The sequence below is a fragment of the Ascaphus truei genome, chromosome 2 (genome assembly GCF_040206685.1).
Source record: "Ascaphus truei isolate aAscTru1 chromosome 2, aAscTru1.hap1, whole genome shotgun sequence".
NCBI lineage: Eukaryota > Metazoa > Chordata > Amphibia > Anura > Ascaphidae > Ascaphus > Ascaphus truei.
Window position 1 is genome coordinate 86733732 of NC_134484.1, and position 18014 is coordinate 86751745.

Consider the following 18014-nt stretch of genomic DNA (forward strand, 5'->3'; position numbering starts at 1 on the left):
GCAAAAGCTGTAAAATTCTGGGCATTATTGAAATCCCTGCTCTCTGATTGGTTAAAATTCTGGGCATTATTCATTCATTAATGCCCAGATTTTTTTGAGGCTTGCAATGTGTTTATTTCTAGGCAATCAGCTTTTCCTTTTGTCAGAACAGCTCTGAGACAGGGCAGGGGATTGGTCAGGAAGCAGCATATAGGCAGCGACTCCTACCCCTCCCTCCATGAACAGAGCTCCACAGCTGCAAAGTAAGGCTAAGGCCCCGCTCCCTCAGTCAACACGCCCGCACTGCAGACAGGCGGGTCGCTGACAGACACAGACCGCGATATGCGGTCTGTAGGGAGCGGGAGCCAGGGCTGGAGTGGGAGGGAGGGGGGCTGGAGTGGGAGGGAGGGCGGCGTGTTTAAGCCCATGAGGTGCCGACCTGAACACTTCCTCAATCTCCTCAATATCCAGCATTCAAAGCAATGCGGTTTAAGCAGAGGGACCCGCGGTTTAAGCAGAGGGACCCAAGGGACCCGCTACCCCCCCCCCTCCACACGCTGACACTGAGACACACACACGCGCGCGCGCTGCTTTCCCTCCACACTCTCCTCCCCGCTCCCCGAAGCCTCCCCTCCTCATTGGCTCACAGCCACACCACGTGACGCGTCGCCGCTTGGGATTACAATTCTCTTGTATCCCCTAGCGGCTGACGCGTCACAGCGTGTAGCGAGCTGTGCAGCCAGGGTGGACCGGGACCGGCTCGGGAGGATTCCCCTGCTGGTTGGGAACTCTCGTGTGGCCGCCCGCACCGCGGGTCCTAGGCCTAAGTGTCTGCAGAGTTTGTTTGTAGCTGCAGTTTCAATCTAGTGTGTGTCTGCTGCAGAGTGTGTGTGTGTGTCTGCAGCAGAGTGTGTGTGTGTGTGTCTGCTGCAAAGTGTGTGTGTATGGTGCTTGGATGTAGATACAGTGTGTGTAGCAGCAGAGTGTGTGTGTGTGTGTGTGTGTGTGTGTGTATATATAGAGCTGTAGTGCGTTGTGTGTAGAGCTGCAGTGTGGTGTGAACATATCGTCGCAGTGCAAGTGTTTTATAGAGGTGCTTTAATGTATTTACCATTTTATTTTAATTAAAAAAAAATCTATATAACTGTACAAAAGGGTCTATTATTTATGAAAAAAGCCTACATTTAGCCTATAATAGTAATAATCCCCTCAGAACATTACTGTCCAATAATGCCCTGTTCTTCGGGAATTATTACAGGCATACCCCGCATTAACGTACGCAATGGGACCGGAGCATGTATGTAAAGCGAAAATGTACTTAAAGTGAAGCCCTACCTTTTTCCCACTTATCGATACATGTTCTGTGCTGCAATCGTCATATACGTGCATAACTGATGTAAATAACACATGTGTAATAGGCTCTATAATATAGTCTCCTCGCTTGCGCACAGCTTTGGTGCAGGTAGGGAGCTGGTATTGCTGTTCAGGAAGTGCTGACAGGCGCATGCGTGAACTGCCGTTTGTCTATTGAGCGAGATGTACTTACTCGCGAGTGTACTTAAAGTGAGTGTCCTTAAACCGGGGTATGCCTGTACTGAACTAAAACAACAATGATGCAGGTAAACAGATTCACAGAACATGGTAACATTGTAAGCTCTTCTGAGCAGGGACTCCTTTTCCGAAATGTTACGTTTATGTCTGAAGCACTTCTTCCCATTATGTGATCTGTATTACAGGCATACCCCGCTTTAAGGACACTCACTTTAAGTACACTCGCGAGTAAGTACACATCGCCCAATAGGAAAACGGCAGCTCACGCTTGCGCCTGTCAGCACTTCCTGAACAGCAATACCGGCTCCCTACCTGTACCGAAGCTGTGCGCAAGCGGGGAGACTATAGAGCCTGTTACACATGCATTATTTACATCAGTTATGCACGTATATTACGATTGCAGTACAGTACATGCATCGATAAGTGGGAAAAGGTAGTGCTTCACTTTAAGTACATTTTCGCTTTACATACATGCTCCGGTCCCATTGCGTACGTTAATGCGGGGTATGCCTGTATTTGTTATTTATACAATTATCACGTGTATTACAGCTGTGAAGCGCTGTGTACATTAATGGCACTATATAAATAAAGACATACATACAGATATGAAATCAAAGGGCGAAAATTATGATGTTTTGGAATATAAAGTACATTATAGGCTAAAGCTGTTAAATTCCGGGCATTATTGAAATCCCTGCTCTGAATAATGCCCGGAATTTTAACCAATAAGAGAGCAGGGATTTCAATAATGCCCAGAATTTTAACCATTCAGTAATGGCCCGGAATTTTTGGCACCCGACAAGTTTTTCAGCCAATTATCTTTCAGTTCTCATCCACGTAGAGTGAAAGTAGCTTTCAGTCAGGGGACCTGACTGGACAGGAGGCAGAAGCAAGGTACTAACTGCTCCCCCACCCTGCCTGCAAAGAGCTTTGCACAGGAGAAAAGTTTGTGAGTCTGTGTCTGCTGAGTGTTTTGTGGGTCTAGAGGGGGGCAGCGGAGTGTTTTGTTGTATGTGTCTTGTTGGTGTAGAGAGGGGTCTGCAGTGTGTGTCTTGAGTGTGTGTTGTGTTGGTGTGTCTAAAATGTGTGGGTTTAAAGGGGCGATGCAGTGGGTGCTTCAGGTGTGTGTTTTGTGGATGTAGAGGGGGCAGCAGTCTGTTTTGTTGGTGTGTGTGTCTGCATTGTGTTTTGTGGGGGCTGCAGTGTGTGTATCTTCAGTTGTGTGGGTTTACAGGGGGTTGCAGTGTATTTGTGGGTGTAGAGGGAGGCTGGTGTGTGTGTGTTTTGTGACTGTAGGGTGGAGGAGGGCTGCAGAGTGTTTTGTGGGTGCAGAGGGGTGGGGCTGCAGAGTGTCTTTCTGTGTATACAGGGAGGGCTGCATGTACAATTTCCTTTTAATAAACACATGCAGTAAAATAATGCTGATAAAAATTAATAGGACTAAAAAAACATTAAAAAAAAATAAAAAATAAGACTACATTTAGCCTATAATAGTAATAATCCCTGAAGAACAGGTCATTACTGGCCAATAATGCCCTGGCTGGAAGAGTTGAAGGCCCGAGGCGAAGCATTATTGACCAGTAATGCCCTGTTCTTTGGGGATTATTACTTAAGTAAATGGCTTTCCCTGAGCCAAAGCGCAGCAGAGATCAAAAAGATTGATAAAACGTCCAAGAGAGAAAAGTTATTGATTTTGTGAGGCGAGTGCAGGTTCATCACAGAAACAGTCAGGTTTTACACACTTTCCTACATGTCGAGTATTTAATCATTTTTTTGCAAAGTGATAACATGCCAAATTATAACGTGCATCATTTTAAATTGATGGTGGCAGTTTATGTTTCTATGACTTTACAACAGTGCATTTTGCTGCAGTGAGGACCTGTGAGATTAGTTTGAATTAATATTTAAACATCAGAAGGGCGAGGGGGGGGGGGGTTGTCCTAGATCATATCCAATGGGTTGAGGGGAACAGGTTTTGTCAACAATTGTTTAAGTAACGTCTTCAACCATACACAAGCATTTTTTATCGATGAGCCAAGCTACCACGGTCACTCCACTCCCTCCAACACATATGCGAAGAGCTACAATAAATGTAGTTTAGCATAGTACAGTAGAAATATCTGAACAAATGATTTTAGGAGTTTTCCTTAATGGCAGTATAAATACAGGTTTGGGAGGAATTTGTCCAAATGTCATACCAATCAAAATCTGATATAAGTTTTTACAATTACATCAACAGGCGGGAGGTTTACACCTGTCTACAAAAAGTTTCAGAAACATGTCACAATAGTCTACTAGGTCGTTGGCTTCTATAATTCTGAATCCATGGGTTAGTCACAGGGTCTTTGAAGAACGGTTGAAAATTTGGGTTAACCCAATGCAGGAAGCAGAAATGAATTTATCACAAATTAATAGAAAGTGATCTATGATAGAGTGGTGTTTAACTAAAGGAGGATGATGACCAGAAATTAGCCATATAAGCAAATCAAGTCTAATTGGATATACTTCACAGGTCTCGCTAAAGATCAGGTAAAGCTAAAAATCATTAACTTGAGTTGAACAGAAGACAGATTTAGCAACTCTGGTCAGCGTGTTTTGTCATACAAAATCCAGATTTTTTTTTTTTTTTTCAAAGTCTTGAAGGATATTTGTGGGAACCAAAACAGGAAGTGTTTAAAAAGCTATAAAATGACACATTTTTCATTTCCACAGGGATGACTACCAGTCCACAAAACGCAATATTTATTTCAAGTCCCCATATTTTTTGCTAAATGAACAATAAGGGTTGGCTAGTTGGCATTAAATACATTAGAAAATATATTTCTGATATGGACACCTGCATATTTGAGTGCATTTTCTCTCTATTTAAAATCAAAATGGAATTTAAGCACTTTCAATGTGTTATTAGGTAGGCCACATACAAAGTGCTTATGATTTATCATTGTTAACTTTTAAAACTGCTAGATGGTAAAATTGCCCCGACCCAAGAAATAAATGTTGTAGAGTTGTCAAGGACTAGCAATTGTGGAAAAGATAGTAACTGCAAATAATGCTAATCTTCTAATCAGGCAAATCTACCTGTATGCAAGTGATATCTTCGTTAGAACTGATTTTTTTCCTCTAGGGGCTCAATAAAAAAGGCAAGTAGTAGTGATGAAAGTGAGCATCCGTGCCTTGTCCCTTTATGGATAGGACTATTGTCTACTGAATCACCCAAAGAACAATACAGATGTTTAAAATCAAAAATAGAAGTATACATAAAGTGAAATGAGAAAATATTTAAAAACATGCAAGGATATGTTGAGGTAGTTTTCGTAGAGGTGCAGCAGCATACACCTCCAGCTCCCGGTTGTACTCCACATGCTCATTCATGCAATACTGAGGATAAACTACATCCCTAAATTAGTATCAGAATAAGGTCACTTGCTGGGGCATAAATAAAGACTCCACATTAGATTGCACTAGGTCATCCAGCTGCTAGGGTGTACTCAGTCACATCTTCAACCAAAAAAAATTCCATTGCCAGATAGATTCTATATCTTGATCTGTTTTCCCAGCCAAAAGTAATGTAAGCAGTTGTAAACTATAATCTCCGTATGACTGCAAAAGCAGGAATAAAATAAGCTGAAAAATGAATGGATCAAACTGTTTAAATGAGACAATTGAGTTTGTCAGCCTTAATACTAATATGGGAGGGTGGGGAAGGGGGGGGGGGGGGGGGAAGAGAGAAGTTGGAAAGGCCCTGCTCAGCTACTTACATACTGTAAGTGCTAGAAACTAAACGTGGTTCTATCAGGGATGGATAGTGGAGGAAACTGATGCAGAAGAAGAATCCCTATCGATGCACACACCTATACCAAGTATCAAAATAATAACGTTTTATTGACAAGTAGAAAACATAAACTAATTAAAACCTCAAGAGTAGCGCTAAACTTTAAAAGCCAATGGTGTATTACCAATGATGAAGAGATAATAAAATGAATACTCAGAAATATATCTCCTATGTAATCCTACACCAGATGTCGTGGTGTGGCAAGGTATCTTTATCAATAGAACGTTATTATTTTGATACTTAGTATAGGTGTGTGCAAATGTTTCCAGCATTATAGGAGTAAGTAAATACTAATTGCTGCTGCTATACAAAACGGAACATTCTGGGCATGAAAATCCCCCCCAAAGTATTAAAAACAAATTTTCTTTTTCATAAATACCAAGGCCCATATTTACTAAGCAGTCCTATGCCATAAGACACCATCTGCTGCCAGAAGAGCGCCACGTAGTGAATATGGGCCTAAACCGATTCCTTACATAAACAAAGTACTACTACCTGGGTCCGAGGAGCTGGTTTTCCTTTTGCATCTCCACCCGATTTGCTTTTATTACTGATGCGTGCTGATTGTTCTTTGCAGAAACTGATGTGTCTGTCAGCTGCATTCTGATTAAACCTCCTCTGACAGAACTGGCATTGAACATAATCTACATTAAAAAAAAAATTTAAAAAAAAGAAAGGAGGGTAAAGCATGTCAGAATTTTTTTTTATTCTGAATTTTGTCTACAAAATGTACTAAAATAAGACTTGAATTAAAAAACCAACAAAAAAAACCCAACATTTTCATATGAGATATGCATGGCTGCAAAGCACATGTAATGCATGATAAAGCAAAGAGGAAACGCATCTTTTTTTTTTTTTTTTTAAAGCAAAAAAAACGTACACGATGAATATGTATTGGATACAGGAAATTGGTGGATGTTCCCAGCACACAAAGAGCAAATAAACTTAGGAAATAATAGTTCAACACTAGGTTATATTAAAAAATTAAATTGTATTGAAAATGAAACAATTGAAGGATACAGTGACAGAATCTGCATGAATACACACATCTAGGGATCAAAGTGTACAAAAATAAAGTAAACCTAACCAGCATATGAGGGAGAGAGGAAAGGGGAAAGAAGGGGGGGAAAAAAAGGGGGGGGGGAGGACAACAAAAATTAGGGGGAACAAATGCCAAAAAGGCCAAAACAAGGCGCTGATGTGGTGGGAAAGGGAGGCAACATTTCAGGACTGGATGCCCCTTCCTCATGAGGAACACGTGGCACTTCCCTTTGACCAAAACCACAACGGTCTCCCTCCATGGAAATAGGATAACTACACCAGATAAATCTACCAAAATCTAACAAACACAAAGATCACCGTCTAAGTGAACACCCTCTAGAGATCAAAACAACATGGGTAAGCTAGAAAGCATTCAAACATATGGCCTCTAAGGTAACACTAACCCTCTATACAGATGGCCCAGTAGTAAGCAAAGAGTTCAGGGTAATACTCCTAATGAATAATGTCAAATCAGGAACCATAGAGCAAACCGGCCACCTTACCACATAAAAAGAATGCAGCTGCACAGACAACACTGATCGTGTAACGCAGGGGAGCACAATATTTTCCCCCTGCTCCCCCCTGCCGGCTTTCCTCTGTGCGCACCCACCTCCTCCTTACCTTGGTTCCCAGCGTCTGGGCATCATGGCGTCACGTTGCCATAGCAACGCAACTTCACATGACCCTGCTGAGTCATTTGACGCGTCTCTACACAGCAAGGGGCCGAGTTGATCGGTGTGCTGGTAGGACTCACAAGTCGCCGAGATGCAGGTCTGATATTCCTAACTTGTTACAAGCCTTTACTTTACACACATTGTGTCTAAGGCTGTGCCTAGCACCACTTAATAAGGGTGGCAGTACTGTAGCAACACTTTAGTCTGTCTATTGTAGACATTCTGCAGCGTGTAACCTAAATACTATATTGGGCATTACATGCAGCTAACATGTTTGCTGTTTTATACACTCCCGGCCACTTCCACTAATTACCCTACCTGTTTGCGATACTCTTGTTCCTTATTTTATTCTTATTAAGTGTTATAGCTACTCATTTGCTTTTTAACGACTATTTGTTCATTTAGGAGGCTATAACTTGATACGGATACGATCCGTGCCTCTGAGCTACCTAAACACACTTTGTGGGCTCTTCTTTAGTCGTTTTCTGTGTACACCGTTTAAGCCTCTTTTATTTATTTTAGGCATTACAAGGGGCTATAAATTGATACGGACACTGATCCGTGCCTCTAGGCATTATATTTTGTGTTGTGCCTATGTTGAGTATCTACCACAGTTAGAAATTACTATTCTTTTGGAGGAACAATATTAGTCTGATAATTATATATATATATATATATATATATATATATATATATATATATATATATATATATATATATATATATATATATACACTATTCAGTCTGCATATTGCCTGTTCATTACACACAGGTTTTTTTTAACTCACATTATTAGTGCTGTACCCAAGGGCTAGTCACTATTTATTGTGACTTAATTTAGTCTCAAGAATTAGTTAGAGTATCTATACTCATTATTTAGTTACACCTTGGGTTTCAGTTTTTGTTATTATTGTACACAGTGTTTGTCTTGTTGTATGTGTTTGGTCACCAGAGTGATTTATTCATTGTGTTATATATATATTTAACTTCAATATCATTAAAATTTATTTTAAACATGTAATCATATCATCCGCTACATACTGAGTGCTTGTAATAGGGTTTGCTTTTTCTAGTTTTCACCATTGAACCAAGATAAGCAAGGTTTACAGAAGCCTTCGCCGCTTCCCCGACACTTAATTGAAGAGCCTTCTGGAAGCGCGCGGGGCTTCTGGAAGCGCGCGGGGCCTCTGTAAACCCCGCGCCCCCCGCAGTTAATCTCATGCCACCCCCATTTTGTGCACCACTGGTGTACCATATGGCCTATGCATTGTTCTTTTTATTATACTATACAATTTCAATTTTTAATATAAACAGTGTTCAAGTATTATTTCCTACGTTTATTTGCTGTTTGTGTGCTGGGAACACCCACCAATTTCCTGTATCAGTATTGGGAATGTCCAGGGTCCCTCCCTTTGTTTCCTTGCACCTTAGGTACTTTATTCTTACTTTATAATTTGAGTGCTGTCAATAACACCGTACTTTATGTATTGGCTATACATTAGTTCAATTCACAGACCTCTATGCTAAGAGCGTAGACCTCATGGCGTGAGAGTTCCAGCTCTGTGCTGAGGATGTGTATCTTTCTGGGACACTTCGAGCGCTTTATTTAATTGTTCATGGACAAGATCCAACTCATGTCTGGTAGGTTGCAGAGCATTTTCAGTGGGGCTCTCTTCCGACATCACAGGGCCATCTTTAACATCTTCTATAGTTTCCTGTGTAAGCAACCTACCAGCCTTCTTTTTCTTTACTGGGGTAGATTCTGATACTTCAGCAGCACTAGGCACACACTCACTATTAGCTTCCACATTTTGCTTGCACTCACAGGGGCGTTGCTTGCTTTTGAAGCGGTTTGTATTTGAGAATTTGGGGACATACATCTTCCATGTGACCTACTTCACGACAGGCCCAGCATACTAAATTAATCTGCGGGTACAGCTCTGTTCCTGGGGCCCCATACGAGTCGTCGCCATCATAGTCATCGTATGGCCTGAACGGACACTGTTTTGCATGGTTATATACATTACAAAACAAACATTTCACATCGGCCATTTTAAAAACCCGGCAGGGAAAACTTGACATTCAGCACTTTGCTTCTGGCGTTAGCTTTACACAGCACTCTTTTCATACCCGACGGGGCAGACTTTACACTCAACACTTGCTTGATGCCATTTTCACTTGCTTCTGCAAAATGTTTGGTTTTCTGCTTGAGTTCAGGGCCTTAACATATCTTCATCTACTGACCTCTAGGTGCTGTTGCATCCACACTTCACACATTCTCTGATTATACTGCAAGTACAACTGGTCATACACCGTGGCACAGACTTCACTCGCAGACTTTGCACTTTACTTCAGACGGCTGGCCATTTTAAATCCCCCATTTATTTACAAACCCGTACTTTCCGCTGCTCAGTGCCTTTTGGACTACCCGCATTCTCCAGCATATGTGATACCCACACCACGTTGCTGTCTTTAAGTTACAGATTAAGGCCGGAAATATTGTATTTCTGAATACAGGGGATTTATTTGCAGGGATAAATCATACACCATCAGGCCCACCGTCCCTTAAGTCAAAAAGAAAACATAAAATAAATATCTATTCCCGTTAGAGAAAACAACATCTTTGCTTCAGCATTTTCTAACGACAGCTGGCCAACTAGACTGGTTCCCAGCTTAAAACATGACCTGGCATATGCACCCCACATGAACAGTCTTAAGCACATCAATATAGAGTCTCTCTTATCTGTTAGTCCACTGGAGCAGACGTCCCCACTTCAGCACGGCCTCGCGTCCTTCCATCCAAGGGGAACTCAGACCCACGTGAGCTCAGAGAATATCTCCTCTGTAAATGCCAAGGACAGGACATCCCCACTTCAGCACAGGTCACTCCTTCCTGGGATTAGCAACCCAGGCAGTCCCAGCAGGCTCCGCAACCACCGTCCAGCGGGCCTGGTGGTCTGTGCCAGCTTCCACAGCTGGGGAAAACTCTTCTCTGTTCGCTTCCGTGAGGGAAATCCGCCAGTCTCTCTTGTGCAGGGTACTTCCTGCCTTTTTACACCTTCACTTAGGAGTGCTGTCTTAATTGGTACCAGGTGCAGCAAGCTCAGAGAGAAATGTAACCTCCTGCACACTGGAACCTATCCACTCTGCTAGCTCGTTAGTGCATAAGGACAGTGACTGTCACAGTATGTATGTGAGGCTGGCTGGCTGTAAGACATGTAAATGTGCTCACAAGTGATCTTTTTATTTGCTATATGCTATACAATGGAGGTTTTTTGTCACCTTTTTCACCCATCATAACTTATATAAAGTATGGTAAACCTACCCAGCTTGAAAATTGCAGAGTCAGTACAACAAGCCTTACACTAATGAGACCCAAGAGGTCTGAGAGTGGTATCACTTGTTTTGCATCTAATCCCATGCTGTGCTTAAAAGATGTGTGAACAGGGAGCATTAGCTTATAAGGGTACCATGTAAAAATGAATTCCATGCAAAAAGTGACACGTGTGCTCATTTGCATGTCTTTTCCCAGAATCCCTTGTCGCAGTGGAAGCACTGTATGTTAGGTGAGAACTGTTGCAGACCTGTCTAAGACATGTGAATGTGCTCACAAGTGATCTTTTTATTTGAAAAAATAAATAAAATAAAATATACACACACACACAGTTTCAAATGAGACAAAATCTAGGGCCAGATGGGAAATTTTTATCTGGAGCCATCCATGTCCCTCGACAAACTATTTTCAATTTTGATTCAAGCCCACGATGCTCAATTGCACAAACCAATTCTAATAAATATTTCTTCAAAATCTACATATTTTCCTCATATAGGGCCTCAGTTAAGAATGCGATATGTAGAGCAGTTAAGAATGTGATCGTCACTTAAGTAAATTCCTTCAGAACATTAATTTAGTGCAAGACACTATTAGTAAAGGGATGGAACATGGAAAATGATATATAATTACCAACTGTAACATAACTGCTATTACATTGTTTAGATCTTACTAATATTAATTATCAATTTAAAGAGGGGGAAGAAATAAAGCAGAATAGATAAAATGGTACATAAAGGAGGGGGGACATTATAAAGTGAACATGTTTCTATGTAAATGTGATACACATTGTCTAATATAAACATGTAACCCAAATATATGGCCACAACATTTAAAACACAAAATCTATGTTTCATTGGATAATATGAAACTTTTATCATGAGCAGGAGATCAAATTAGGTAGAAGCTATGCTCTTAGTTCCTCAGACATGCCCATAATCCACTTCACATATCCCCCTCCTAGATTTTTCATATAAAAGTATTTATTCCCCACATACTCATGGCATGCTTATTGTTTTAGCTTCTAACATACCAGGATCATAGGTAGGTGGAGGAGGAGGTGGAAGCTCGCCACCATCCTTCAAAATCTGATCGATTCCTTTAGCTGCTCTAATAGAGGCTATGAACTCCTCATGTTTCCTCCTCCAGTTGGATTGTTTCTTTGGGGGTTCCGGCTGAAAAAAAAGGGGGAGGGGGGGGGGGGACAATTGACTAATTCTGTTTTTCCTTTATTCCCTGTACAAACCAGTAAAAATGATCATAATGTCAGAGGATAGTGTGTGATGCCAAAAACATATCAATTTTATCATTTGTGTCTTTGTGAAGCACCCAGTAAGGTTATTTTCTTCACTCTCCTGAACAACAAACAAATTCCCAAATAATATCACTTTTTCTCTATGGTCTCAGTTTCTTCATGGCTTTATCATTTGGTTACAGCAACGTTTAGTAGTGCAGCGAAGGATGATATTTTCAACAGTTTATACTCAATCACTGCTCAGTGTCATCTTGGAGTAAGACAAGGATCATTAGAACTTGCATAGTTATATACCTGGCATCAATTTTCAATTTCAATTGTGCTCCAAAACGGTCTCCGGACCTAGAAGAGTATTAAACCTTAAGGGTTCCAGTCAAGGCTTTGGCTGAAACCTGCCCTTACCTGGCTGCTGTGAATTCTGTTATTGGATGCACCTGTTCCAGGTCTTAAATAGCAGCCAGTGACTCCCAGTCCCCACCCGAGCATTGTATACGTTTAGTTGTGTTCGTGGCCACCCTGGGCTCTAGTTCCTGAGCCTTCCCCGTAGCTTGCCTGTTGCTGTGGCTTCCCCGTTCCTGAGCCTTCCCGTGTGGCTTGCCTATTGCTGTGGCTTCATTGATTTCCCTGTTGCTGACCTCGGACGGTGACCCCAACCTCGCTGCCTTCCACCTGCACTGATCCGCCTGCATCCTAGACTTTGCAACTCTGCCGCCTGCCCTGACCCCTGCCAGCTTACCGACTACGGATACTCCTTCAGGACTCTGTCCCTGGGCACTGGTCGGTTTATTTGCTTCCCTACCTCAGCCCTGCGGGTCCGCTTCCTGATCGGATACGAGCACCATCACAAACACTTCTGGTCATGGTCCTGGCCGGGTTAATCTTTCATAGGGACAGTCTTTGAAGAGTTATGGTGCACATACTGATTCACCTACCCACAAATTCTCTCATTACTAAACTTTACCCAAATCTCCTGAAGCCAGCTAAACCAAAGAGTGAAGTTTCATTAAAAGTTTTCATCGTTCGTAGAAGAACACATGGACAAGCTATGTCCATTTCTTGTCACCATTTACTGAAACGATTGTCACTTCAGTGTGTGCTATGGCAGTAACTTTTGTAACTGCGTAGCCCTACAAAAAAAGTTTTTTCCTCCATGAAACCACAGTACTTCTTCACTATACGATAAAATGTTGTATTGTAGTTCAGGACATATACATACATACATACAGTTGTGAGAAAGAGAAAGTACACCCTCTTTGAATTCTGTGGTTTTACATATCAGGACATAATAACAATCATCTGTTGGAAGCAGGTCTTAAAATTAGGTAAAAACAACCTCAGATGAACAACAACATATGACATATTACACAGTGTCATGATTTATTTAACAAAAATAAGGCCAAAATGGAGAAGCTATGTGTGAAAAACTAAGTACACCCTTACTACTTCCATAGGAATTAAGATGCTAAGTAGCAGACAGGTGCTGCTAATCAAATGTCATTGATTAATTGATCATCAGCAACTGTGACCATCTCTGTAAAAGCCGAATGTTTTAGCAGTTTGCTGGTCTGGAGCATTCAGGTGTGTGTTAACACAATGCCAAGGAGGAAAGACGTCAGCAATGATCTTAGAGAAGCAATTGTTGCTGCCCAGCAATCTGGGAAGGGTTATAAGGCCATTTCCAAACAACTTAAAGTCCATCAATCTACAGTGAGAAAGATTATTCAAAAGTGGAAAACATTCAAGACAGTTGCCAATCTTCCCAGGAGTGGACGTCCCAGCAAATTCACCACAAGGTCAGACCGTGCAATGCTCAGAGAAATTGCAAAATACCCAAGAGTTACATCTCAGACTCTACAGGCCTCAGTTAGCATGTTAAATGTTAAAGTTCATGACAGTACAATTAGAAAAAGACTGAACAAGTATGGTTTGTTTGGAAGGGTTGCCAGGAGAAAGCCTCTTCTCTCTAAAAAGAACATGGCAGCACGGCTTAGGTTTGCAATCTGCATCTGAACAAACCACAAGACTTCTGGAACAATGTCCTTTGGACAGAAGACCAAATTGGAGATGTTTGGCCATAATGCACAGCGCCACGTTTTGCGAAAACCAAATACAGCATTTATTTATTTATTTATAAAATATTTTACCAGGAAGTAATACATTGAGAGTTACCTCTCGTTTTCAAGTATGTCCTGGGCACAGAGTAAAACAAATAGTACATGGTTACAAGTACAGTTACATAAATGAACAGGGTATACATTATATACAAGACATTGCGTGCACAGTTAAAGAAAATATATATTATGAGCGTATGAAACAGTTACAGACCAGGTTAAAATGTGAGACAGCCTTAGATTTGAAAGAACTTAAATTGGTGGTGGATGTGAGAGTCTCTGGTAGGTTGCTCCAGTTTTGGGGTGCACGGAAGGAGAAGGAGGAACGTCCGGATACTTTGTTGAGCCTTGGGACCATGAATAGTCTTTTGGAGTCTGATCTCAGGTGATAAGTGCTGCAGGTGGTAGGGGTGAGGAGCTTGTTCAGGTAGCTGCGTAGCTTGCCCATGAAGAATTTAAAGGCAAGACAGGAAAGGTGACCTTTGCGCCTAGACTCTAGTGTTGACCAATCTAGTTATTTGAGCATTTCGCAGTGATGTGTGTTGTAGTTGCATTGGAGAACAAAACGACAAATTGAATTGTAGAGGGTGTCAAGTTTGCTAAGGTGGGTTTGAGGAGCCGAGCCATATACTATGTCTCCATAGTCAATAATTGGCATTAGCATCTGCTGTGCGATACGCTTTCTGACCAGGAGACTTAGGGAGGATTTGTTCCTGTAAAGTACCCCTAGTTTGGCATAGGTCTTGGTTGTCAGGGTATCAATGTGCATCCCGAATGTTAAGTGGGAGTCAAACCATAAGCCCAGGTATTTAAAACTAGTGACAGGTGTTAGGGTGGTGTTAGCGTTTGTTCTAATCAGGAGCTCAGTCACTGGAAGCTTTACAAATTTAGCCTTGGTCCCAAATACCATTGTTACAGTCTTGTCAGTGTTTAAAAACAGTTCGTTTTGGGAAATCCAGTTTTCGAGTCTCAAAAAGTCAGACTGAAGTATGTGTTGAAGGTCAGAGAGGCTATGACTGTGTGCATATAGGATTGTGTCATGTGCATATCAGCACAAACACCTCATACCAACTGTCAAGCACGGTGTTGGAGGGGTGATGATTTGGGCTTGTTTTGCAGCCACAGGACCTGGGAACCTTGCAGTCATTGAGTTGACCATGAACTCCTCTGTATACCAAAATATTCTAGAGTCAAATGTGAGGCCATCTATCCGATAGCTAATGCTAGGCCGAAATTGGGTCATGCAACAGGACAATGATCCCAAGCACACCAGCAAATCTACAACAGAATGGCTGAAAAAGAAAAGAATCAAGGTGTTGCAATGGCCCAGTCAAAGTCCAGACCTCAACTCGATTGAAATGCTGTGGCTGGACCTTAAGAGAGCTGTGCATAAACAAATGCCCACCAACCTCAATGAACTGAAGCAACGTTGTAAAGAAGAGTGGGTCAAAATTCCTCAACAACGAAGTGAGAGACTGATAAAGTCATACAGAAAACGATTACTTCAAGTTATTGTTGCTAAAGGTGGTTCTACAAGCTATTGAATCATAAGGTATACTTCGTTTTTCACACATGGATCTACCATTTTGGATTTATTTTTGTTAAATAAATCATGACACGGCGTAATATCTCATGTGTTGTTGTTCAGCTGAGGCTGTATTTACCTAATTTTAAGACCTGCTAAGGAACAGATGATTGTTATGTCCTGATATGTAAAACAATAGAATGCAAAGAGGGTGTACTTTATTTTTCACACCACTGTACTGTACTGTATATACACACATACACCATTAACAATTAAAAGAAAATTTTTTTGCGGTAAGTGATTAAAATAAACAGTTACCATACATTATCACAGATTTCTCGCTTATAAATACCTTTTTGATAATCTTATATATAGCCTAAATATTACACATGTAATTAAGGTGCACCAAGTACAACATACGGTATGTTTAATGGGCATAGCATGAATTCATTTTATTTATTTATAAAATATTTTTACCAGGAAGTAATACATTGAGAGTTACCTCTCGTTTTCAAGTATGTCCTGGGCACAGAGTTATGATGATAAATACATGTTTACAAGTACAGTTACATAAATGAGCAGGGTATACATTATATACAAGACATTGCATGCACAGTTAAAGATAATATATATTATGGGCGTATGAAACAGTTACAGACCAGATTAAAATGTGTGACAGCCTTAGATTTGAAAGAACTTAAACTGGTGGTAGATGTAAGAGACTCTGGTAGGTTGTTCCAGTTTTGGGGTGCACGGTAAGAGGAGGAGCGGCCGGATACTTTGTTGAGCCTTGGGACCGTGAACAGTCTTTTGGAGTCTGATCTCAGATGATAGGTGCTGCATGTGGTAGGGGTGAGGAGCTTGTTCAGATACACTGGCGACACACTTTATTCGAGCTCGGCTAGTCCCACGAATTCGGGTATACCCGGGTGTATTGAGGTTTGTGACTGTTTTCTGCCCGAGTGCATTGAGTTATTTTCCAAGCAGGGATTGAAGCATTTTATTCCCGCTGGCTGCAATACTGCACAGTATATATATATATACTGCATTACAATTCATGAATTTATGCCATCTGGTAGACACGCGAAGCATTGCAGCCTATTAAATCCTAATCATTATCATTTAACAGATCAGCCGCCCATCAGCCAGGCATGAACCCAGGCTGGGAAGGCAAATGCAACGGGGCTTGTTAGAGGTGAGGAGTGGCGCATTCCAGGTATCTGCCAGGTACATACCGGGTATTTGCTCGAATAAAGTGTGTCGGTGCAGTAGCTGGGTAGCTTGCCCATAAAGAATTTGAAGGCAACACAGGAAAGGTGAACTTTGCGCCTAGACTCGAGTGATGACCAATCTAGTTCTTTGAGCATATCGCAGTGATGTGTGTTATAGTTGCATTGGAGAACAAAACAACAAACTGAATTGTAGAGGGTGTCAAGTTTGCTAAGGTGGGATTGAGTTGCCGAGCCATATACTATGTCTCCATAGTCAATAATTGGCATTAGCATCTGCTGTGCGATACGCTTTCTGACCAGGAGACTTAGGGAGGATTTGTTCCTGTAAAGTACCCCTAGTTTGGCATAGGTCTTGGTTGTCAGGGTATGAATGTGCATCCCGAATGTTAAGTGGGAGTCAAGCCATATGCTCAGGTATTTAAAACTAGTAACAGGAGTTAGGGTGGTGTTAGCGTTTGTTCTAATCAGGAGCTCAGTCACTGGAAGCTTTACAAATTTAGTCTTGGTCCCAAATACCATTGTTACAGTCTTGTCAGTGTTTAAAAACAGTTCGTTTTGGGAAATCCAGTTTTCGAGACTCAAAAAGTCAGACTGAAGTATGTGTTGAAGGTATTGAATTCATACTGCGGTCCATAGAACTACTAACTCTTTATCCAGTCAACACAACTGCATATGGAGATAAGGCAGCCTCAGAATTGAGCCACAACATTTGAGGTTAAGGAATACAGAAATCTAGGACAATTTACTTCTGTTTGACTATATTAATTTAACTACTAAGAGAAGTATTTCCAATAATAAATCTGATGGTCCTTTAGCAGAGCATGAATGAAAGTGTGATCTCATAATACTGTACATGTTCAGGAATTTACAGTAGCAAAGCAGTAAAACGCAAATAACATGTTTACTTACCCGTGGCTTAATTGGTTTAACAGTAGAAATATCTGTTCCCTCTGCTCTCTGCCTGCTTGAGTCAAACGCTTTCCTCTTTTTAGAAAGCGATTTCTGGCAAATCGGGACATGTTTTTTCTGTCAGATAAAATGAAACAACAATAATAATGCATTGTTTTCTATTATGTTTGGGTTTTTTTTTTTATATATTTTTAAACCACATTCACGGTTTAAATAAATTAACTACCAATATGAAATATTAGTTGGCCCATGTACGATATTGTAAATAAATAAATTCAGCATGACAGAAACAAATAACAGACAAAGAATCAATAAAGAGAATCCGAAGGAAGTGAAAATTGTGTATAATATTTAGTTTAAAAAAATATATACACCAGGGGGGCGCATGCGTGACGTCGGCGCAGATGCACGCATGCTAGGGAAGCTCCGTGCTCTTCGCCAGAAATAAACCCCTGATCTGCGGGTTTTTTCGGCCCACAGGCCATGGCGGGGATGCCTCCCAAGAGGACTTTGAAGCCAGGGACCCCAGATCTGTCTCGATACAGCTGCGGACAGCCAGCGGCAGCAGAGGCAT

At 41.3% G+C, this 18014-nt stretch overlaps 1 protein-coding gene across 7 annotated transcripts in view; it reads right to left on the minus strand.

Annotated features, from left to right (window-relative positions):
- Nucleotides 1–18014, minus strand: part of ZC2HC1A (zinc finger C2HC-type containing 1A) — a 79296-nt gene that overhangs the window by 39395 nt on the left and 21887 nt on the right. For 4 of the 7 annotated variants that reach the window (XM_075583066.1, XM_075583063.1, XM_075583065.1 and 1 more), the window contains exons 3-5: nt 17441–17557; nt 11442–11583; nt 5855–6006 (exon numbers count right to left, since the gene is read on the minus strand). In XM_075583066.1, the coding sequence (XP_075439181.1) occupies nt 5855–6006; nt 11442–11583; nt 17441–17557 (411 nt within the window). The remainder of the gene's footprint in view (nt 1–5854; nt 6007–11441; nt 11584–17440; nt 17558–18014) is intronic. The other 3 variants (XM_075583064.1, XM_075583067.1, XM_075583062.1) reach the window with 1 other exon arrangement.